At 32.0% G+C, this 24,013-nt stretch overlaps 2 protein-coding genes and 1 long non-coding RNA gene across 3 annotated transcripts in view; all 3 read right to left on the reverse strand.

Annotated features, from left to right (window-relative positions):
* LOC127704396 (uncharacterized) overlaps positions 1-2,173 on the reverse strand; it is a 132,316-nt gene extending 130,143 nt beyond the window's left edge. The window contains exon 1 of the transcript XR_007983253.1: positions 2,149-2,173. The gene's annotated coding sequence lies outside the window, so the exon portion shown is untranslated. The remainder of the gene's footprint in view (positions 1-2,148) is intronic.
* A 6,400-nt stretch (positions 2,174-8,573) lies between these two features.
* On the reverse strand, positions 8,574-13,628 carry LOC127704397 (uncharacterized). Its single transcript, XR_007983254.1, has 4 exons — positions 13,176-13,628; positions 12,298-12,496; positions 11,865-11,984; positions 8,574-10,481 (listed from the first exon to the last, which is right to left on the reverse strand). It is a non-coding gene; the product is annotated as an uncharacterized LOC127704397 (long non-coding RNA).
* A 1-nt stretch (position 13,629) lies between these two features.
* On the reverse strand, positions 13,630-22,991 carry LOC127705628 (uncharacterized). The gene is made up of 5 exons (XM_052209956.1): positions 22,811-22,991; positions 20,554-20,745; positions 18,830-18,916; positions 13,681-13,974; positions 13,630-13,634 (listed from the first exon to the last, which is right to left on the reverse strand). Exons 2-5 carry the CDS (start codon positions 20,741-20,743, stop codon positions 13,630-13,632), a joined length of 576 nt encoding a protein of 191 aa, XP_052065916.1. The 5' UTR covers positions 20,744-20,745; positions 22,811-22,991.
* Between the last annotated feature and the right edge of the window lie 1,022 nt (positions 22,992-24,013).

Here is a 24,013-nt window from a genome sequence, read left to right on the forward strand (position 1 = left end):
GCAGCAATTATGAGTCTTTGAAGCATGTCACAAAGGGTCTTTTGTTGATATCATTTGCATACTGGTCAAAACTTTTTTTTATTTTGACCAGGCTTTGGAGAAGACATTTTCGAAGAACTAATAAAAAATAACACAGAAGTTTACTTTCTAGCTCATCTAGACCCAAGCATCGTGTAAGGCATTATCATTACTTAAAACCATTAAATATTTTCTAATCTGAGAAACAATTTCGACATTTAAATGAAATATATTTTACTATAATGATACTGGGTAGATCAACAACCAAGTAACATAAATAGAACCATGCAAATAGTACATGCATGTATATGCATGTTCTCGGATACCATCCCCAATACAAAAAATCACATCATGCAGAAAGAAACCTAATGTGTTCCTCTTCTAGCTACAAATGTATCCAAAATCAAAGATGTGGAACATATTTTATCATGATTATTTGGAAATCAATGCAATTAGATTCTCCTCCATGACAGTCTTGAACATTAAAACTAGAATATTAAATTAAAACACTGCTAATGTTTAGTATTTGGCTCAGGTTGGCTGTCATTGTCTCTTTGTCAGAAAACGCTGTCAAACATTCAAACATACTATCCAAACTGATCTGTGTCCACACTTGTTGCTGTAATAAAAAATTTCATGAGAAGTGGATAGTAATGAATTAGAAAATGTTATAGTTTTATATACAACTATAAAATTCACAGTTATATGAATGAGAAAATGAAGAGTTAATTCGGGTTACATTTCAAGTGTACATACAGGTAATGTTGCTAAATCTATATCAAACTCCCGTTAACTACTGACTAAACGGACACAAATTAAACGAGCATTACTGGGGCAGACATTAGAAATTACCATTTTTACCGTGTTACCGTACGTTTTATTTTTGGTAATTTTTTGGTAGATTTGGCCGATAATTCTCTTTTCTGTTAACCCAATCGAGACCCTCATGGAATAATATTTGTTTTTCCTAATTTCGAAAAAAATCTTATGACATATTTGAAATAAAAATGGAATGTTATATAACAAAATTGTACTGGTTGGGTGGATCCGATGTTGAACCAGTATACACATTTAAAGATGTGATATGTTTGCAAATGGGAAAACTATTCGCCAGAAACTAAATAACTATTAGAATCTGTAACCACATTTCACTTATAAATATATTCAACATCGCGTTGATTAAATCATAAAGTAGATAATAAATATACGATATCAGTTAAAGGTAAGAGTATTCGAAATACCAACACATGAATGTGAGGCAATATTAAAAATTACGAACCTTGAATCTCAGTATCCAACGTGGCTCTTTTCCGTCTAGCATATGTTCGGTAAGGTCTTGACCACCTTGGATATCTTGGATGTCTCGGATAGCTTGGTATGCTTGGCCATCTTACATAACTGGCACTTAAAAAAAATATTGCATGTGTCCTGTTCATTTTTGAACACACTTTTTTCTGATTTGCTTCTCTGAGGTGTTAATTATTTAAGATTATCTTCATATTCAGATATCGTGTGTGTATTTCAAACTATATATAGTTGGAATATAAGGGACAACATGTTATTATATATATTTTCATCATGAAAACGGTATCAAAAACATAATTTTCGTCATTGACTTCAGCATGTTCAGCTGTCAAATACTGAAAAAACGAGCGTTATGTTCTTGTAGTATTTGTGCGTAGAAAACAAGGTTGTTAAGATTCGATATTGAGAGGTTGGATGACTTTCATTTCGAATTGCATATGTGATAGTTCACCTGCTATGATGTTGACTCACTACACAGTTTCGTTTCTATTACAAATCTAGTAACTGCAGAAACGAGTCAACATTAAACAAGTCGGCCTAACTGTTGAACCTCGCCAATATGTAGGCAAACATGGAACTCTGTCACACTAGGATTCGTGAACGTAGAATATTGTGTTCATCAAATCGTTAAGAAAGGATATAAACATCGATTGACCCTTAGGACTTCTTTATAATAACCTTCAATAAAAAACACTTAAATAAATACATGGAATATGTAAATATCATTAAAAAACACGCCAAAATGTCCTCCTATAAGTCACAATTGATGATGTGAGCTTTGCTTTGTTCAATCATAAGGAATGTATGTAAAAAAGTTAAACTAACCTTTGTGTCTTGAAAAATCAGAAATTTTACCAGCTTGATGGTCAAATCGCATTTGAGCTTTACTGAATTAAAGAACACCTGATAGCATATTTATAGTATCAACATAACATGTGTAAGATTAAATTGTATCATATGTAACTTTTTCATCATTTTTCCAAGAAACCATACGTTTCTGAATAATTCATTATAATTCATATAAAAAGCATCAATTTATATGTGTAGCATCTGAATCTTTTAAAACGTACAAATTAGAAGTTGGTATACAAGTAAAGGTTATGAATCATAGCGCTGGAATTACGCTTAAGTGTTCAAATGGACAAAATTTATCGAATTTCAATCTCATTGTATTGAAATCCCCTCCGCAGTTTAATGTCGAATTTAATGATTTTTTACTGTTACCCCAAGAATAGATTATCTTAGATGTATTTGGAAAAACCTTTCTGAATTTTAGATCCCCAATGCTCTTCAACCTTGTATTTTATTTGGCATTTTAACCTACTAGATTCGAACGTCGCTGATGGGTATTGTACAGACGAAACGCGCGTCTGGCGTTCAACATTATAAGCTTGGTATCTTTGAAGAGTTTTTTTTATACTTTAAACATTTTTTCTAAAAAAAATTGTTTAACAATGTATAAATGGTTCTGTATGAATATTGCTTGATGATAATCGTTTATGGATGTATTATCTCACATATTAAAAAAAAACGTTAGGGTGTTCCTAATGTTATTGTATCTGTATTGATTATAATTAAAAAGTCCAACAATGAATGTAAATAGTTACGTAATTATAAAGCAAAATTAAATTGAGAAAGGAAACGGGGAATGTGTCAAAGAGACAACAACCAATCAAAGAGCAGAAAACAGCCCAAGGCCACCAATGGGTCTTCAACACAGCAAAAAAATTCCGTACCCTGAGGCTGGCTTCAGCTGGCCCCTAAATAAAAATGTGAACTTTTCAGTGAAAATGGACGTCACACTAAACTATGAAACATATAAATGAACTAAAACTAAAAAAAACAAAGGCAAAAGGCTACGGACTTGGGACAGGCGACAAAATGCGGCGGGGTTAAACATGTTTTGTGAGATCTCAACCATCCCCTATACCTCTATTCAATATAGAATAAACAAACACACAGCAATACGCACAGTAAAACACAGTTTTAAAGAAGTCCGAGTCCGATATCAGAATAGGTAACAGAGGAAACTAAGCAAAATGACAATGATACATAAATTAACAAAGAACTACTAGCAGTTACTGACATGCCAGCTCCAGATCTCAATTAAACTGATTGAAAGATTATGTCTTCATCATATGAACATCAAGCACAATCCCTCCCGTTAGGGGTTTAGTATCATACCATCATAAAATATATGAGAAGAACATAACCCGTATCATGCCAACAACTGGTTTTAGAATAAATGAGTTTATTTTCGATGCAAAGACCCTATGAGTGAATTAATATTACTTCCAAAATATGCCATCTTTAATGACCTGACAACAGTATCGTAACTATATCTCTTCTGAATAAGTGTGTTTAAAGGTTTGGTTAGCTTTTGAGGTGAATGACGACATTTTTGTGCTTTGTATAGAATATTACCATAACAGATGGGATGTGAAATACATGAACGTATAAGATGTTTGCATGTTGATTTGTATTTACGAATGATGTCCATGTACCGGTGATAAAATTTAGTAAATGGTTTGATTAGTTTGTGATATCGAAAACCCTGGTGCAATAATTTTTCAGTAATACAGAGATTTCTTTCGTTAAAATCAAATACGTTGTTACATACACGAGTGAATCGAACAAGTTGAGATATATAAACACCATAAGATGGTGACAAGGGAACGTCACCATCTAAAAATGGATAGTTAACAATAGGTAATGAAAAATCATCTCTTTTATCGTAAATTTTGGTAATACGCTTCCCGCTAAAGATATAGATATCAAGATCAAGGAAAGGGCAGTGTTCATTCTAAGTATAAGCTTTATTTAATGTCAGTTCAGCAGGATAAATCTCTTTAGTGTACATACTGAACTCGTCATTATTGAGAGCCAAAATATCATCCAAATATCTAAAAGTTCCTTTGGCTCCATCATAAGGTGTTTATATATCCCAACTCGTTCGTTATGCCCGTGTGTGTAGTGATGTCATATATTTTAACGAAGTAATCAATGCATCACTGGTAAATTATTAAGTCAGGGATTTCGTTACCATAAATTACGTAAAACTTGTACCAAATTCTTTCATAGATACAAAAATTTGATTAGTCAATTTGGCTGTACCTGTAGAAAACGGATTAAAAACGGTATTTCACATCCTAAATTTTACGGTAATATTGTACTTAAAGCGCGGAAATCACTTGTGATCCGTGTAAACTCATCGAACCTTATTAGTAAAGGTTATCTTACCAATGTTGTAATTAGATCTTTGAATATAGTTTACTTTGGCACTAATATCGATTTTGTCATCAGCAAATTAAAACATATCTAAATTTGTATTTTTTTCAAACGGGATGTATAAAGACACACCCACGTTCATTATATAAAGAGGTTAACTCCTAACTATCCTACTGCCTGTCGATACATTTATTTTTGGCATTGCACAAGTCATGTCTTCTTTGACTGTCCATGACGTTAAAATACTTAATCCCTGGGATATGTTTTAGTTGATTTTAGTCTCTGATCCATGATATTTTATTATTAATTATTTTTGGCTTTTAAGTAGCTGTCAGTTACTGCGAGTACTCTCGAATCGTACTTTCTTGTTTATTTGACCTGTTGATACTAATTGTAATGCTTTTTAGTTATTTAATGTTATTCAGGGTTATATCTGGTCTATATACCAGCTTTGATAAGTGTTTGATATTACTATAAATGTTCACTTCTTCGTACTATGAACATCAAAATTATTTATTTTGTAAAAATATTTCCTTTCTTCATTTGAACTGTACACGTATACCTAACAACAAAATTATTTTCATTTACCCGTGTTTAAAGTAATTGCAATTGACTGATATTTTTGTTCAAGCATATTGTTTTTCTTAAATTGTTTAACACTTCACAGCGGTATAACATGTTATTTTAATTATTCTTCCCTTAGTTTATTTATTTTGTATTAACATTGTATCATAGATCAAATTTATTTGTTCAGTGTATGTTCACTGGTGTTAATATGTCTTTTTATTGAGTTAAGCCATTTCAATTGATATTTTATAGTGTGTCTTTCTATGTTGTGATGTTACACTATTGTTTCAGATAAGGGTGAAGGTTTGGTACATTTAAAACGTTTAAACCCGCTGCAATTGTTTGCACCTGTCCTAAGTTAGGAATTTGATGTTCAGTAGTTGTCGTTTGTTGATGTGGTTCATAAGTGTTTCTCGTTTCTCGTTTTTTATATAGATTAGACCGTTGGTTTTCCCGTTTAAATGGTTTTACACTAGTAATTTTTTGGGGCCCTCTATAGCTTGCTGTTCGGTGTGAGCCAAGGCTCCGTGTTGAAGACCGTACTTTGACCTATTATGCTTTACTTTTATTAATTTTGACTTGGATGGAGAGTTGTCTCATTGGCACTCATACCACATCTTCTTATATCTATATATCTATTAAGAAACCGATTTGCAATCTTTTTTTTTAATAAATCAAACGTACATTAAGGAGGCTCGAGGGTATAAAATTTAAATTACAATTTTTCCTTATAATTTGTTGATTGAAACCTCTTAACATATGGATTAAAAAAATGCAAAAAAATAGGGGGTCACCGACCATCTAAGCAAGTTACAGACTGCTAAAAAAATAGGTTTTCCCCTCATAAATCGTACAATTTTTACAAAGACTAATAGGGAAAATTGCACCTGCGTTGCCTTCATCTTAACCTACTGAGAGAACAAAATTACAGATTTCTATTATACTTTCCATTCTAAGAGAGTTGGTAGTGAAGTTCAGAAAAAGCAAAACAAAAGTGGGGGTCACCGACCTTTTAAGAGAGGTAGACCACCAAAAGTGTGAAACCATGGCAACCAAAAAAGGTTATTTTTGAAAAAAAATCAACTTTTTCTCCCGTATTTTGGCCTAAACTATATGAAATGAAAATCTGTTTATGGTTAACAGTACCCTTAAGTGATATGCAGGCCAACATTGAATTTTAGGTCATTTTGGTAAATTCGTAAGGTCATAGGTTAAGGTTATGTTGTTCATGAACATGATAAATTTGTTATTTTTGAAAGTTTTGATGAAATTTTTATGAGATCATTCGCTAAGTTAAATCAAAATTACAGATTCATATTATACTTTCCATTCAAAGAGAGTTGGTAGTGAAGTTCAGAAAAAGCAAAAAAAAAAGTGGGGGTCACCGACCTTTTAAGAGAGGTAGACCACCAAAAGTGTGAAACCATGGCAACCAAAAAAGGTTATTTTTGAAAAAAAATCAACTTATTCTCCCGTATTTTGGCCTAAACTATATGAAATGAAAATCTGTTTATGGTTAACAGTACCCCTAAGTGATATGCAGGCCAACATTGAATTTAAGTCATTTTGGTAAATTCGTAAGGTCATAGGTTATGGTTATGGTGTTCATGAACATGATAAATTTGTTATTTTTGAAAGTTTCGATGAAATTTTTATGAGATCATTCGCTAAGTTAAATCAAAATTACAGATTTATATAATACTTTCTATTCTAAGAGAGTTGGAAGTGAAGTTCAGAAAAAGCAAAAAAAAAGTGGGGATCACCGACTTTTTAAGAGAGGTAGACCACCAAAAGTGTGAAACCATGGCAACCAAAAAAGGTTATTTTTGAAAAAAAATCAACCTTTTCTCCCGTATTTGGCCTAAACTATATGAAATGAAAATCTGTTTATGGTTAACAGTACCCCTAAGTGATATGCAGGCCAACATTGAATTTTAGGTCATTTTGGTAAATTCGTAAGGTCATAGGTTAAGGTTATGGTGTTCATGAACATGATAAATTTGTTATTTTTGAAAGTTTTGAAGAAATTTTTATGAGATCATTCGCTAAGTTAAATCAAAATTACAGATTCATATTATACTTTCCATTCTAAGAGAGTTGGTAGTGAAGTTCAGAAAAAGCAAAACAAAAGTGGGGGTCACCGACCTTTTAAGAGAGATAGATCACCAAAAGTGTGAAACCATGGCAACCAAAAAAGGTAATTTTTGAAAAAAAAACACTTTTTCTCCCGTTTTTTGGCCTAAACTATATGAAATGAAAATCTGTATATGGTTAACAGTACCCCTAAGTGATGTGCAGGCCAACATTGAATTTTAGGTCATTTGGTAAATTCGTAAGGTGAAAGGTTAAGGTCATGGTGGTCATGAAAATGATAAATTTATGTTATTTTTGAAAGTTTTGATGAAATTTTTATGAGATCATTCGCTAAGTTAAATCAAATTTTACATATTATTAACTGTCATACATAATGAAACAAAATGTAAAACAAAATTTAAGTGGAAGGCGAACCTGAATGATGAGGGTCTGGAAAGGGGGTCCTTCAACCTTCTATTTTGTATTCTTTAAATCTTTATGTCATTATTCTCTATTCCTAAAATTTAGCACTCCTTTATTTTCTATTTTTTATTTGCGATTTTCTCTATTCTTTATATGTTTTGGCCTTAATTTAATTTGCACTTTTTATCCATTATTCTCTATGCTGTAGACCCCATCCAGATACTCAATGATTGTCGAATTCAGTTATCAAAGTCACTATTGTTAGAATAGTCAGACTTATATTGTAGGGAACATTCTAGATGATTTTGAAGGAAAAGTACCAAGATTATATAGATTATAACGCACTGGGGAAAATATTCCTTTATAGATCTAACATTGGCGGATCCACAGGGGCCCACTGACTGCCTATATAATCAACCAAATTTTTCCCCAAAAAGGGGGGATCTGGGGCCCCTGCCCCCCCCCCCCCCCCCCCCCCCCTTAAATCCGCCTCAGTCTAATGCCTATAGGGCATATTATGTAACAAAATGAACTAGTCAACTAGATAATTAGATACCTAAAAAATGATTCCTCCACTTGTCCTCCAAGTTTGACATGGGAAACCTCGAACATCATTATAGTTCCATCAAAAAATAAAATAGGTGCATAATGTATTTTGAATTATGTTTCCTTGAAGACTTATATGTCACATTTGGTTGTTTCCTATTAAAGAGTTAATGGTTTAGATTAAGATGTAGTCTGTGTCTGTCCCACGTCAGGAGCCTGTAGTTCAGTATTTGTGGTTTGTTGCTGTATGTATCTTTCATTTTCATTTATTGTTCTGTACATAAACTAGGCCTCTGATGATATAAGAATGGATGGTCAAGGGTTAATCTATTTCATATCCCATCCACATTTGTGGTGGGGCATAAACAAATATAATCTTCGTTTCTACATAAAATACAAATAACAACTTGCAGTATAGGTGATATAAGTATTTATTTATGGACATATTTATGGTCCCATACATTAACTGATCCATATAACATTAAATCCAAAATCAATTAACCAATGAAATTGTTTAAAAGCATGGTTTGATTTGTGGCACTTATTTCATTCATATAACAAGACATTTCACAGTGCAATAGGGAGTGTAATTATCCTGTTCTGCCAGGCATTTTATGCAAATACCACCTTTTTTTTTTACATTTCCTTCAGAATACTAATTCTTATCTTGAAAGATAAATTAAAGACATAATTTATTCCTTAAAATACAACTAGGCAAAAGGTAAGATACTTCATTTGCCAAAGAAACATAATTGGATACAATTAGACTGTACCAGTAATGAGTGATATCATTTTGCAATGCATCTGGTAAAGATTATTTTTCTCATTGACAAAAATACTACAAGAAATACAACTTTAAATATCTCCCATTGGGTTTCTATCAATAAGCTTTTAACTTCACTGATGGCCATTTTGAATTTCTACAACAGTCAAAACACTTGTTTAGGACCTTGAAATAAATATGTATCTACTTTTTATTTTCAATTCAATCTATAATGCTGTTATCATTGAAATGTGTACTGAACTGACCCTTTAAGCTCCTTCCTAGAACCAAAGCTAGTATCTCGAACTGATCATCTTACAAAGTTTGTCACTTAATATCATTTGTAGTTAAAATATAAAGCAACATGTAAATTGACATTTGATCTTTGCTGGCTCTTATTTTGATTGGCAATAAGATAACACCACTTGTTCAATACCTTGATCGGAAAATAAATAAATGTACTATGTTTTGTTTCAATCCCTACAGGATTTCTTGAGAAGAAGGTTTCAATCAAGATTAACCAATGACAATTTACATTCAGACAGGATGGCTATCTATCTTTACCAATTGTCTCCTAATCTTCAACAATTTAAAAGGACATTAATTGATAGAAATAATTTATCTGCAAAGTTTGATAAAATTCTGTTCACTATTCCTCAAGCATGAGATAAAAAATAATGTTTACAGACAATTGATGACTAGTGATGGCAATTGCCCACAAGGTTAGCTGAACAGATATAATATATAATTCCAGTATAAAAACAAAGAATTATCAACTAGCTTTCAGGAGTAAGGAAGTCAAATATTTTTCGAATGACCTTCATGCAATTTGTGACTCGAACATTTCCTCTGTCAGTTTTTTCAGACAATAAAGCTTTTAATCCTTCTAGTCCCATTCTCTCAACAGAAAGTTTAAGATGAGAGAGCTTTAAGTTTGATTTAGAAGCCTTCAAAGCAGTCGCTCGTGTAATTGCTTTACAAGCAATGGCTTCATTATAAGACTTAAGATTGTCTTTCTGGACTATACAATCATAAGGATGACTTGCAGGAAATACAAATGAATCCAGATTGTTTAAGGCTTTTGAGGTTAATAATTTAAACAATGCTCTAGTGTCATCAACTGCATTGTGTGCACAATAGTTTTCACAAAGAAGTTGTGACACCAATGAAGTTTGAGAATATGATGGTAATCCTGGCATTATTTTCTTGAATAACTCCATGGTGTCTATGAATCCACATATGTGAGATGAAAACTCATTCAACATCTGATTTGCCTTTAGAGAATGGTACAAAACATGGCAATCAAAGCGTTTGATGTTGTGTCCTACAAGAACTGGCTTGGATGGATATTTGGAAAGAAATGTTATAAAATCAGTGAGAGCTTCATGTGGTAATTTGTACGAAACAGGTTGTAAATTATAAAACATCTGATTTGCAGAAACGGTAATTTTTGTAATTTCGGAGGCCTGTATTGAGATAGGTTGGTTTGGAAAGATGTAACTGCTAAATTCATTATTGTTTGAAGTTGCAGCAATCTGTATTACATCTGAGGTTCTATCTGGAAAAAAAAATTAGTTTAGTTTTTCTTATTTCAATATTTCTCAATAAATACAAAATATGTTACCTGCTAATTCAATAGTTTTAGCAATGTATGGGTTAATCTTATCACCAAAATGAACCGAAAAGGAAAAGAAAAAACTAATTATTTTTTTCATGATTTATTATTCTAATATTGTGTTTACAATATCTAATGTTCACTTTTCTATTTTAGTTTTTCATGTGAGGGTCTGTTAAAGCCTCCTGTGTGATATAGGTTTATGATTTTCATTGTTGAAGTCGATCGGTATGATTGCCTATAATTGCCTACTTTCACTTCATTTGAACTTTGGGGGGATACAGTCTCATTGGCAATCATACCACATCTCCATTTTTTATGTAGACAGTTTAAGAAATTTGAATGGGCAATTTTCCTGCTGTGATATACATTTATCTCTAACTTTAATATTTGAGTGATATATATATAATAGTATTACTTCAAAAAGAAAAATGAAAAGCTGGTTACATGTGCAATAACCAATTTACAATGTATATAAGCATATACAGTTTTTTCTATATAATTTATTTTATCATATACTTAGCATTAATATGATTAATATGATAGCTTTTGCATATGTGTAATGAACGGAAGTACACAAGCCACAATTTCCCACCCGGAATGTTAACCCATATCAGGGGCCTCTCGTGCAAGTTACCTCAGGTATTTCCGCTATCGTCTGTTTAATTTTCCATTGTGGCGTCAGATATTTTTTTATTATGGCGTCAAAATTTTACTGGAACTTTTGTGATGTCCAGTAATGGCGGACAAATAGCGATAAGGTGTATTGGATCCAGTGCACGGTAAATTCGTTTGTACAGAACCACCTGTTATTAAAAAACAGATGTTAACAGGGCTAAATCCAATGATATAGATTCTCAAAATGATGATAGTTAAGTACTTGCTAACAAATGCCATTGACAATTATGAATCATCTCATAGTACAACATGTAGTAATAATGATCATAAAACTGTAAATACTTCTTTGCTTCCAAATTTTCAATGTTTCAAAATGCCTCTATAGGAAATGGTAACATAAATATATATGGAGGTAGTGATGCTATTGTTGGACAATGATAGTGTATTTGTTGGATTCATAATTTAACTTCTTTATAAAGTTTTTGACTGTTTTAGTTATTTCATTTGTTAATTTGCCTTACATAAAACAATTGTCGGAAGTATATGATAAAGAGATTGATACATGGCCTTTTCCATATCGGCCAGGGTATCATCCCTCGACCCATATCAGCACCTCGACTACGTCTCGGGCTGATATTGGGGTCTCGGGATGATACCCGGACCGATATGATAACAATTTTTCTATATATTTATATATTAACGACTTACATAGGCTTGTAGTTTCTAAATCAAAGACTACCAGTGGAGCTGTAGAAATATCTATCGGTATACATAAAGATGCATTCATTGGAGCAGGGATTTCTTCATCTAACTTCTCATTGTTCATTCCTATAACACATCAAGTTTTGTAAAAACAAAATTGCAGATTTTAATTGTTATATATGGTGTAAAATGTGTTTGTACAAAAGTAAATGAAACATCAAATGTTTAAAGTATGTTCTATTTTATAATTTTGATAATCCTTATTGCATGTCTTGCATCAATCTTACAGACCAAAAAAGGGGCCCTTCGCTAATCAATTATAAGTACGAAAGACAGAGAATAATTAAGAGTTTAAAGATCATACTTTGGTTAAATTTGCAATAAGTTAAATGAAGTCAAAGTTTAAATTCCAAGACAATTTAAAAAGTTAAGGATGTACCTATTTCACTTTCATAAGTTCTTCCTTCTCTTATTTCAACAACGGTACTTTTTCCTGATCTTTCTTTTTTTAGATTGAATCTTCTTTTTTTGTGCTGCTTTGTTTTTGCTCTTTCAGATTTTTTATTCCTCTTTCTATTCAATCGTATAGCCCTCTTGATAGTCTCATTCCCAGGTGACAATCCATCTGCTTCACTAACCTTAAAAAATAAATAAATAACAACATGTATAAATTCAATATGAGGATGGTCTTAACAGTTATTTAAGAAATGACTGTTCCTTTTTGTTGCCAAGTTTTATTTTGATGTAAAAACATTGATCAAAGCACATTTTACATGAAGCACTTTAGGCTTTTATACCCTATAAAACTACAAAAATAATGAAGAAGGAACAAGGATGCGAGATTTTCTTGCTGTGTTGAAGACCCATTAATGGACTTTGGCTGTTTTCAGCTTTGGTTAGGTTTGCTGTCTGTTTAACACATTCCCCATTTCAATTCTAAATTTTATTTCTTAAAATTACATTTCACCTTTAAAATATACTTTTTGTATAGTGAAATAACAAATTTCCCTTATTTTGTTTTGAAACATTAGGGAGCAACCATTGAACTTCAAGGGGGGGGGGGGGGGGGGGGGGGGGGTTATGGTCTGTTGTTTGAGTCATAAAATATTTTTCATGCAAAGCAATTTTATTTACTTTTTGACGCTAATAATCAAACTTTTTTTCTTCAAAACTTAACACTATAACGAGGTCATGGGGAAATCTGGATTCAGAATATTTTTTTGTCATCTGCTTAAACAGAATATTTTTTTCATCAAACTTGGGATCAGAATATTTTTTTTTGGAAAAAACCATAAAAGTGTAATTTGCAAATATTACCTTTGACACATAACCATATCCCTCATTTTTGTGTAAGACTGCTGCACTGACACGATAATTTAAACTTGAGGAACCAGAATAATGCTTTTTTTTGCTGCTTTGGTTGAGACCATATGGTTAAAGCTTTCATTTGCTTGGGAGCTAGCAAGTTTTGACAGTTTCTTTGATTGGCTTTCAATTTTTCCCAGAAACAATTTCTCTAGATCAGCTTTGAGGCTTTCAGATGTCAAGTCCTTTCCGAAGGGTAAGTTTGTGTGCCTGTATGATGTTCTGTCTTTTAGATAACCACACCATTTCATATCACAGGTTTGATGTTTCCCATACATATGGTCAATCATCCCTCTGACTCCTTTTTCAATTTTTTCTGGACTGCCTTGGTTTTGTGCCAACATGTAGGAATAATTCTTGGTAATTGCATTTATTACCATTGGCGTCAACTCCTTTTGCTTTGGTTTTAGGCTGTACAGATTTTTGGTGATATTTATGATTATATGATTCCTATCACTGGTTTTTATCATTTTAGAATTTGGAAGAAGTTTCTTTGCCCTGTCAAACCCAACAGAATCATCATCACCTGCCAGTTCATTAATTTCAATATTTTTTTCATGTACATCCTTCACCAACTGTACTACCATGTCTGGTTCCTTGCCCTTTGCTGTCCCTGACCAGTTTTTTTTACAATTGTGTGGTATAGGTGGTCTTCCCTTCTTTTGTGCATTCCGACATATACGGCAGCTGGATATTCTGAGGGTGTGATGCACAATTTTCCCTGTTTTTTCCCCTATCAGTGATGCCACACCTGAAAAGTTAAATGTATATGCTAATGCAAGTAAGTGTAAATATGGAGTAATCATGTTGCTATACTAGTATTTCAAATTGATTGTGTAATAATTCTTAAATGATTTGCATATCTATAAATACTTGAATTGGATTGGTCAATTAGAATTTTTCTCTTGGTTTACACTTAGATAAACCATGTTTCCGAAACTAATTTCATAATCTATTCATGCACGATACACATGATTGCAGGGATCCCGTGATTTTCAGCAAATTGAGATTAAAAAACAAATTTGGCTTAAGAATTATAAGGATTTAACACATTTTTTTCTAGAGGTTATTGATGTGTAAACCGGGGCTCTTACTCACAAACTCTAGAAAAAATGTGTTTAATCCTGTAATAAAGGTGTCAACCTAATTTTGCCTAATTTTAGTAAAAGCCACTTTTTGTCAGAATAAAAGACAGAAACAATATATTTCGTTGAGTATTGCATTAGTCATAAGGTAAACTTACCTTGAGATAGTAAAATACACGATCTACAGCTGCAAAGTTTAGAATGGAATACAAAAAGGAGCCAAAAACAAGCATTTTTCTTGTTTCGGGACAATAACTTGTGTATAAGTGTAAGAAAATTTATGAAATTGTACCACATGGTTTCATACCTTAAAAGGAATGTTGGGATTTATTTTGTGGGAAATGGCCTAAACCATTTAGGAATAAGGGACCAAAAGGTGCAAACAAACTAGGATGTTCTGGTTGCCTGACAATTACTTGAGTATAAGTCTATGGATCTCTTTGAAATTGTACCACAAGGATCCATACCAAACAAGAGGCTCTCAAGAGCCTGAATCGCTCACCTGTATTTCAGAGGAGAAGATTTTTAAATGTTAGCAAACTTGAACAAATTGTGTAAAATTGTCTTTAAAGGGCAATAACTCCCTAAGGGGTCAATTGACAATTATGGTCATATTACCTTTTTTGTAGATCTTACTTTGCTGAACATTATTGTTGCTTACAGTTTATATATATCTATAATAATATTCAAACTGATAACAAAAAACTGCAAAATTTTGTTAAAACTACCAATTCGGTGGCAGCAACCCAACAATAGGTTGTTCGATTCGTCTGAAAATTTCAGAGCTGATAGATCTTGACCAATTGAACAATTTTACCCCATGTCAGATTTGCTCTAAAAGCTTTAGTTTTTGAGATATAAGCCAAAAACTGTATTTGATCCCTATGTTCTATTTTTAGCCATGGCGGCCATGTTTGTCGATGGATCAAAACTTCAGATACAATTTATAAACTAGATACCATAAGGAACATTTAGTTAAAGTTTGTAGGTATTTGGCCCAGTAGTTTCAGAGAAGAAGATTTTTGAAATAGTTTACGACGACAGACGACGACAAGTGATGGCATAAGCTCACATGGGGCCATTCGGGCCCCGGTGAGCTAAAAAGAAAGGTTGGGATTGATTTTGAGGTTTATGGCCCTAACATTATAGGGAATAAGGCCAAAAACAATACTTTTCTGATACTTTGTATCAATTGCTTATTTCCTGACCTATTTCCATGGGGTTTAATTCTAAGTCTTAAAAACTTGGAGTTGTTTAATAGAAAGAATCTAACTGTGTATTTATATTTTGGATTGTGATCCTGTGTGTAAATTGGTACACATTGAGGTCCAAAGGATCCAATTTAACTTTGTTTGATTTCTTAAGAAATATAGATTTTTTTGGGTTCTTGTATATGGTGATTCTCATATGTATTCAGATTTTTCATCTTGGGGCCAGTTTTCAAATAAGTCCACATTAAGGTCTAAAGGGTCCAAACATAAACTTTGATTTCAACAAATATTTAGTTCTTGATTTTTTTTTGATATGCCTAATCTGTGTATTTTTAGATTTTATGATTTTTCTGCCCCTGTTTTGTAATTGGTCCACATTAAGGTCCAAAGGGTCCAAAATAAAACATTACAACAAATACAAATTTATGGGGTTCTATGATAAGCTGATTATTACCCTGTATTCATATTTTGGATTTTGTGCCCAGTTATAAAATTTGTCCGTATTTAGGTCCTAAAATACACTCAGTTTGAAATCATCCATTATTGAAATCTTTTGGTTCTTTCATTTGCTGAATCAAACCATGTAGTTAGATCTTTTATATAAATGGACCATAATCATGATAATAGGTAAATGACTGACTATTTTCACTCTGTGTCAGAACCTCCCCGTATGAAAAACATGACATGTACTCCAGTCGGACAGTAGCCGTACTGTAGCAGTACTGAGAACCGTACTTATAATATTCATTTGGACTTTTCTTTGAATTGCTTATAATAAAAAGTCCAGCTGAACTCTATAAAGTTCAGCTGGACTTCAAAAAGTGCGGTTTGACTTTTAAAGATGATCTCAGCAGGGGTGAATCCAGCTATTTTCAAAAGGGGGGGGGGGGGTGCTCCTAACTCAGGATAGGGGGAGGGGGTCCAACCATATGTCCCCATTCAAATGCATTGATCGCCAAAATAATGGGGGGTTCCAACCCCTGGAACCCTCCCCTGGATCCGCCACTGCTCAGTTTTTCTTCAGATGGTTGATTCTTCTGATTTAATTTGCATCATGCATCCCTTGCTATAATCTGAAAATAGAAAAAAAACAGATGACATTATACATATATACTGGTTATTTCTTTTTCTTTTTTTGTACTGTCTTACTGGCAAAACCAACAAATGGGGTAATGAGAAGCTAAATGATAACTTCTAAAAATTTGCGGTTATTAAATAGCCTAAATAATTTTAAAATGGCTAAAAATAAAATAATGTTGGCTTTCAAAATCACTTAAAGTGTAGAAATCAAAAAAACTATCAAAACAACTCAAATAATAACCATTCCTTAATACAGAGGGAATAAAAAATATAACAATTCATTTTTTTACACAACAATTCAAAACAGGAATTGACAGTGACATAACAGAAAAAGATGAAAATTATTGCATGAATATAAATATTTGATGTAGGTTTTTTATTCTTTTTACTCTTCAAAAATAAGAATTAAGCTATTTATAATATTGTAATTATTGTATTAATATGTTGAATAAAAAGAGCATATCAGATAATATCACCAAAATGGTGGAATTCAATTTATTGTACTTACCAGAATTATGCAATCCAAAACACATGCAAACAGCAATCTTCCTAAATTGTCAGTGATGCCAGTCAGAATGATCCATCTTCTCTTTTTAATGTGAAAAGAACTACTTCCAAACATTTGCTTTACATCCAATGATATAAAATTCTCATTTTGTTCAAGAAAGAAGACACATCTTCCTGTTTATTCCAAATTCAAATGTTGTTGTATTGCATTACATGAGGTTGTTTAACATGTTAAGGAGTTGTTTTAAATGTTCCTCTTATGACTAATTGCATGTGCCTTAATTTTGAATATGTGATATATTAAAAAAAGAAAATCAATTATTAATTTGTTTAATTATGAAATTTTTAATAAAAGTGATAGTAATTGCAGAAATATGTATTTCAAAATGTGTTCTCCCACATATGGCCTCAATCTCTGTGGAGATAGTACTTCCTGTGACCTGTCCAGACTGAGGTTAATTGAAAACAGATGGCACATTTCTACAAGACTAACTGCTATTAAATCACTGTTGATCACTGTTATATGGCTCACATTTCTAATTGATGTTAAAGAATGAATGATAATTATTAATTCTATGCATTCATCTAATTAAATATAAATATACTAGAAAATGTATAAATTTGACCTGTAACAGATGATGCTAGTGTTTTTTTTTTTATGAAAAAAGTAGAAATGTTAAATAATTGCTGTATTTTAAACATATTAACTTGAATATAATTCAATCAAAAGTCACCAAAATTAAATTTTAACTTTCCATCAACAGTCTATGTAAAATATTTCATAATGCCCTAAATGGAATTGAAAATCTAGGGAAAGTATCACATCTTATAGTTTGAACTAAAAGTATATTGCAAAAAAATATTTTATCATTATTATTAATTACTTGCAAACTTTCATTTTTAGCTGTTTTACATTTTGAAAGAATTGTTCCTATCAAAGAACAGAATCTATTGTGGCAAACTTTTTATTTCTGTATATATTCGAAGGGTAGATTTGGCTGATGAAAATTTTCTAAGTCTAAATTCCTGCTCATAAATGAATGTAAAATTTTCTAAGACAAAAATCCTGCTGATCATTCTACAGAAAGGAATAAATTTCCTCAAAAGTCCAGCCATGTTTATTTTCTTGTAAGCATTACAAAAAGTGTGGTTGGACTTTTAAGAAAATACCGGCTGGCAAATAACACAAGTATAAGAAAAAGTACGTGTACGGCTCATATCAGACTGGACTTTTCAAAGTCAGACTGGAATACGTCTTAAGTCCAGCTAGAGTCCAGTTGAACTCCTGTTGAAATTTTCATACGGGTATGCTATGTCAAGTATTTAATCACAATCCAGAATCAGAGCTGAATTGCACAATTAATAGAAATTTCATTTCAAGTAGATTCATATTTGATAATATAGATTAAAAGAAGGGAATTACCACTTGAAAAGTCCAATTTAATTTTTTTCAGATCTTAGTCCACATTCATTCTGTGTCAGAAACCTAGGCTGAGTCAAATATTTAATCACAATCCAAGTTCAGAGCTGTACAAAGCTTGAATTTGGTGTCCATACTTGCCCCAACTGTTAAGTTTTTGACATCTGCAGTCATACCAAGATGAGCATTTTATAACTAGTATGTTTTGTTTTTTTAAATATTTGAATATCTGTACACTTGCCTTTAATGCATGTACATTTTTTTTGGTTTGTTTTTATAAGTGCACTATGATTTTATATGTACCTGACAAACTATTGTAAGCCCTTCCAGAACCTTTCTTCTGCCAACAAGTGTCTGTGGATGCATTAATACCTGCTTGTTCATTACCTTCTGTAAAAAAAGATTAAATTCATAATACAGTAACTGGAAAATATGTATTTAAAAAAAGATCTCCAGCCCTAAAAACATGAACCAAAAGGTAAAACTTAACTACAGTCACTTAAAGTGGCCCAAGTGTTGTTTAGCTTGATTGTCCTTTATACATGAGGACTGTAGCTGAGAACTATCATTGATTTATTATGTAATGTTTTCACAGAAATAAACCTAAACACAAAACTCAACCATGAAATTAAGGTGATAGTGACACTAAGATTTAGGTATATATAAATAGAGGCTCCAAGGAGCCTGTGTCGCTCACCTGATATTTTTGTTTACAATTGATGCATGAAATAATGCAACCATTATACTTTTGCTTTAGTTTCAGAGTGAATAACTCCTTAAGGGGTCAATTGACAATTTTGGTCAAATTGACTTATTTGTAGATCTTACTTTACTGAACATTTGCTGTTAACAGTTATCTCTATCAATAATGAATTTGGCCCAGCAGTTTCAGAGGAGAAGATTTTAGTAAAAGATTACAAAAATTTACAAAAAATTGTGAAAAATTGACTTTAAAGGGCAATAACTCCTGAAGGGGTAAACTTATTTATTTGTAGAGCTTACTTTGCTGAACATTTTTGCTGTTTACAGTTTATCTCTATCTATTATAACATTCAAGATAATAACCAAAAACTGCAAAATTTCCTTAAAATTACCAATTCAGGGGCAGCAACCCAACAAAAGGTTGACTGATGCGTCTGAAAATTTCAGCTCAGATAGATCTTCACCTGATGAATATGTTTACCCCAAATCAGATTTGCTCTAAATGCTTTAGTTTCAGAGATATAAACCAAAAACTGCATTTTACCCCCATGTTCTATTTTTAGCCATGGCGGCCATCTTGGTTGATGAGCAGGGTCATCGGATACTTTTTTTAAACTAAATACCCTGAGGATGATTTAGGCCAAGTTTGTTTTTTTTTGGCCCAGTAGTTTCAGAGGAGAAGATTTTTGTAAAAGTTAACGGACGACGACGGACGCCAAGTGATGAGAAAACCTCACTTGGCCCTATTGGACCAGGTGAGCTGAAAAGGTATAGAAATAGAAGTACTTTAATAATCTAATTATGGAGCCTAGCAGATTTTAAATTTCATACCATTATTACAATGATTTTTCTTATGACAATGAAATAATAATGAAATAAATTACAACACAATAGAACAATGAATAGTTGTTGCATGCACATGGAAGAGAAAAGTTAATAGGGGAGACAATCAAAAAATATTAAAGGATTATTTCCTTTTGAACTGTATGATATCTAATAATCTTTGAAGATATGTTGCTCTGAGTTGGATGAAAAAGAAGCCCAAACTAACAAGATATAAGGGTAGGTTTCTCCCATGTACATGCAACAACCAATTACTAAACATCTATGTATATAATATTTAAATTGCAAGAATTGGATTACCATTTTTACAAATTTGACTGCAGTTTAACACATATTTTAGGCATTAACATATACATGTCAATATATAAAATGACATTTGTAAAATATGTGTGCCATTGTATGTACAATGTACATGTATATGCAAATGACAGGATCAGGCCCATTTTTGTTATAAAATTATTATATTTAATTTTCATTCAAACCTGCATCAATGGTCATTGACTGGAAAGCTTCGTCAAGTAAAAACTTCCTTTCTGAAGCATTTGCCTGACACTCTATTATGTCTCCAACTTCATTTTCTCTTGACTTTAGTGACTTATGATGAGGACAATGGACATTCATGGCAGCTAGCAAATTATTCAGCTGGGTTTCTCCTATGCCTGCATGAATCATACCTGATAATATAAAAAACATACAGAAAAATAAATGAACAATAAATTTAAAACACTACCAAAATTATTTAATGTAGCTATAATTATATAGGTTGGGTCATTTATTCTGTGTACATGTACATGTACATGTAGGAAAATGAAGGCAAACAAAATTAATTTTGTGTCTCCTGTGGCAATGCAAAAAAGGGAATTATGATGTCTGACCAGGATAAAATGGTATGTTTTAAATTATCACACTACTGGCAGCTGATTTTAGTTCTAGTTGGCTAGTAAGTCTTGCAAATCAAGAGGATTTTTCATGTTGACAATTAAGATTGACATATGCTTAAAGATACTCATTATCGCAAAAAGTTTCATTCAGTTTCTAGTTGGCTAGAATTAAAAGCAGAGGACATTATCAAATTCACCACCTCCTCATTTACCCTATATATATTTATGTAATACATATAACCATTTTTTTATAATATTCTGGTCATTTCTTGTATGATATCAAAAATATTTTGGTTATCAAATTAAATTTCTTCAATTTTGGAATAACATGTGATGACGTCATTATTCTACTATTATGCATCATATAGCATTTTGAAATTAAACAAAAAACATAAATCTACTCTTTCAATTTGAATCGTCAGAACTTTACATAAAATATCCTTGATATTTAGGTACATGTATCAGCCCACTAAGCCAATCTCTGAATTAAGTATTTTCTGCACTTTTCATAGTTTATTACATACATATATTTATAAATGTATAACTAACCTGCCACACCAAGTCTGTGTGTTCATTACTTGTTTTTCTGCTTTTTATTGATCTGATGAGTTATAATTAAACCCTTTTCAACTGATTTTTATATTTTGTTCATATATTGCGCTGTTACAACACTGTCCCAGGTTGGGCACCTGCATAAATTAACCCCTCAATATTCTGTATGTGCTTGTCCCAAGTCAGGTGCCTGTAATTTAGTGATTGAAGTTTAATGCTGTGTAACATATTTGTTTTTTCATTCATTGTTAAGTACTAAAATTGTTGTTAGTTTTTTTGTTTGAATTGTTTTACAATTATCATTTGGGGCATTTTATAGCTGACTATGTGGTATGGGTTTTGCTCATTGTTAAAGGTTGGACGGTGACCTAAAGCTGTTAACTCATATGTATTTGGTCTCTGTTGGAAAGTGGTCTTATTGGCAATCATACCACATCTTCTTATTTTGATATGTTGTATAATTTTTTATATTGACCAAACTATATCATTATCGTAATTGAAAGAACATTTGTTTACCTGCAGCTAATTTTGTATTGACATCAAATGTACCAACTCCTTTTCTACTACTATTTGCATGATGTGTCTTCCCTAATCTTATTCGGGCAATATCTCCACATTCTGTACATTGTATATACAAAATACCAGCAACACCATAAGGTTTAACTCCCAACGAATTATGTAATTGTAAAGGGACTTCACATTTGGAACATTGTTTCAACTGCTGAACAATATAGTCTAGTTCGACAACATATCTACAGTGGTTTAAGGGAAGTAAATCAGTAGGTAATGGTAATAAGTCAAAATCAACATTATTATTATATTCATCATCAACCACTACTTCATGATCTTGTATATCAGGTACAGACTCAAAAGCAACATTACACAAATCAGATGTTTCAATGGTTTTCAGTTGGGCATATGAGTGGTCAGGTTCTAAGTTTTGACAATGGACTGAGTCAAATATTGGATATCGTGGTGGTCAGGTTCTAAGTTTTGACAATGGACTGAGTCAAATGATGGTATATCTAGGTGGTCAGGTTCTAAGTTTTGACAATGGACTGAGTTAAATGATGGTATATTGTGGTGGTCTGATTGCAATCCACTCCTGTGAAAAACTAGCCCTTGGATTCGTTGGTTTTTCTCTAAATTCTTCTTTTTTGAAAATTTTCCTTGTTTGTTCCTTTGAGACATTGTTCAGCAGACGATACAATATTTTACGATTGTCGTGATTTTATAAAATTTTTCATCATTCAAGGATTTGCAATATTTCAGTGACTAATTCTGAACGTACTTTTTAGATACTCACCACGATATCTCTTTCTTTGGGTGGATCTACGTGTTGAAAATTAGTAAGACAGCTTAAAAATATACCGAAATGAATACAAATTATAACAAAAATTGATAGTCATTCTAGTATAAATATAAAAGCTGGTTACTTGTCAAAATATTGAAAGCAAGTTTCTTCCGAGATTCCAAAATGGCCAATCTCGATGTCAACAAACCGTAAAAAGGTCGACTTTGTAGTTTTAAATACAGTCCTTAATTTAATTTCTGTGAATTATGAATCGAGAAAGCACTAACTTAGAACAAAAATGGCTAGTGTTTTTATATTGTTTTTAATCGAGAAGAAAGTAAATATTTTGCGACGTTCGACCGATTATCGTAATGGCTGCGCACCAATCGACGCAACGGGCGCGAAAATTTAAACCCGCGAGCCCCCTTATTAGTTTTAAAACTTACATATTCATCAATTTTAATGTCTTGCGAAACCATTTAAATTAATAGGAATTGCTATGTCTCAATAGTTAACTATTTACACATTGTACATGATCTAAACATTGCTCGATGAAAAAGAGCCGATTTTTTTTTGAAAATCATCTGGTTTAGTTATCGACCTCATAAGTACTACGTGTAAGCATTTTGTGATTTTAATATTGACAGGTAGAGATTATATATACTTTGAATATTTTGGAAGCTGTGACCAGTTCATAGAAAAATAACTTTCCGGGAACTAAATAAAGGAAAGTGCTAATTATATATAAAGGTGGTTGTCAATAAAATTTCGTATTGTGTCAGATACTTTTTTTATTTAAAGGCTTTAAACATATTGAAGTGATGCAAATTTTCATGAAGTCGAATAAACTACTATAATTTCAAAGAACTTTTATTAAGCTTAAAATATATGAATTTATCATTGAAATCATTGATTTCTTTCTACCATGTACATTTTAATCAGCGTATATGAATTCAGCAAAGATATCAGGCTTATAGTTTGGTATTCCAGACGCGCGTAACAATTGATAGTTATAGTATTATGATCCCCACCACAAAAAAAAATAATTAAAAAAAACAACAAAATCTAACTTGTTTCGCTAGATTCGCTAAAAAACAGTTACTTTAACTATCAATAAAGCGAGTCAATATGTACAATGAGAAGTTATTTTAAAGTCGCAAGTGTCTTATTCGTGAAATTTAAATTAGGAGTTATTTTTATAACTACATAATATAT

This window comes from Mytilus californianus, unplaced genomic scaffold, assembly GCF_021869535.1.
Source record: "Mytilus californianus isolate M0D057914Y unplaced genomic scaffold, xbMytCali1.0.p SCAF_6, whole genome shotgun sequence".
NCBI lineage: Eukaryota > Metazoa > Mollusca > Bivalvia > Mytilida > Mytilidae > Mytilus > Mytilus californianus.

Bases quoted from the DNA above. Each gene is read 5' to 3' on its own strand.
- LOC127705628 (XM_052209956.1), bottom strand. From the start codon at position 20,743: ATGATTCATGCAGGCATAGGAGAAACCCAGCTGAATAATTTGCTAGCT. The intron at 18,917-20,553 runs GTTTGAATGAAA...CTTTTTTTACAG, and splicing joins GTCAATGACCATTGATGCAG to AAGGTAATGAACAAGCAGGT. The intron at 13,975-18,829 runs GTACATATAAAA...TTAACTTTTCAG, and splicing joins GGCTTACAATAGTTTGTCAG to GTGTGGCATCACTGATAGGG.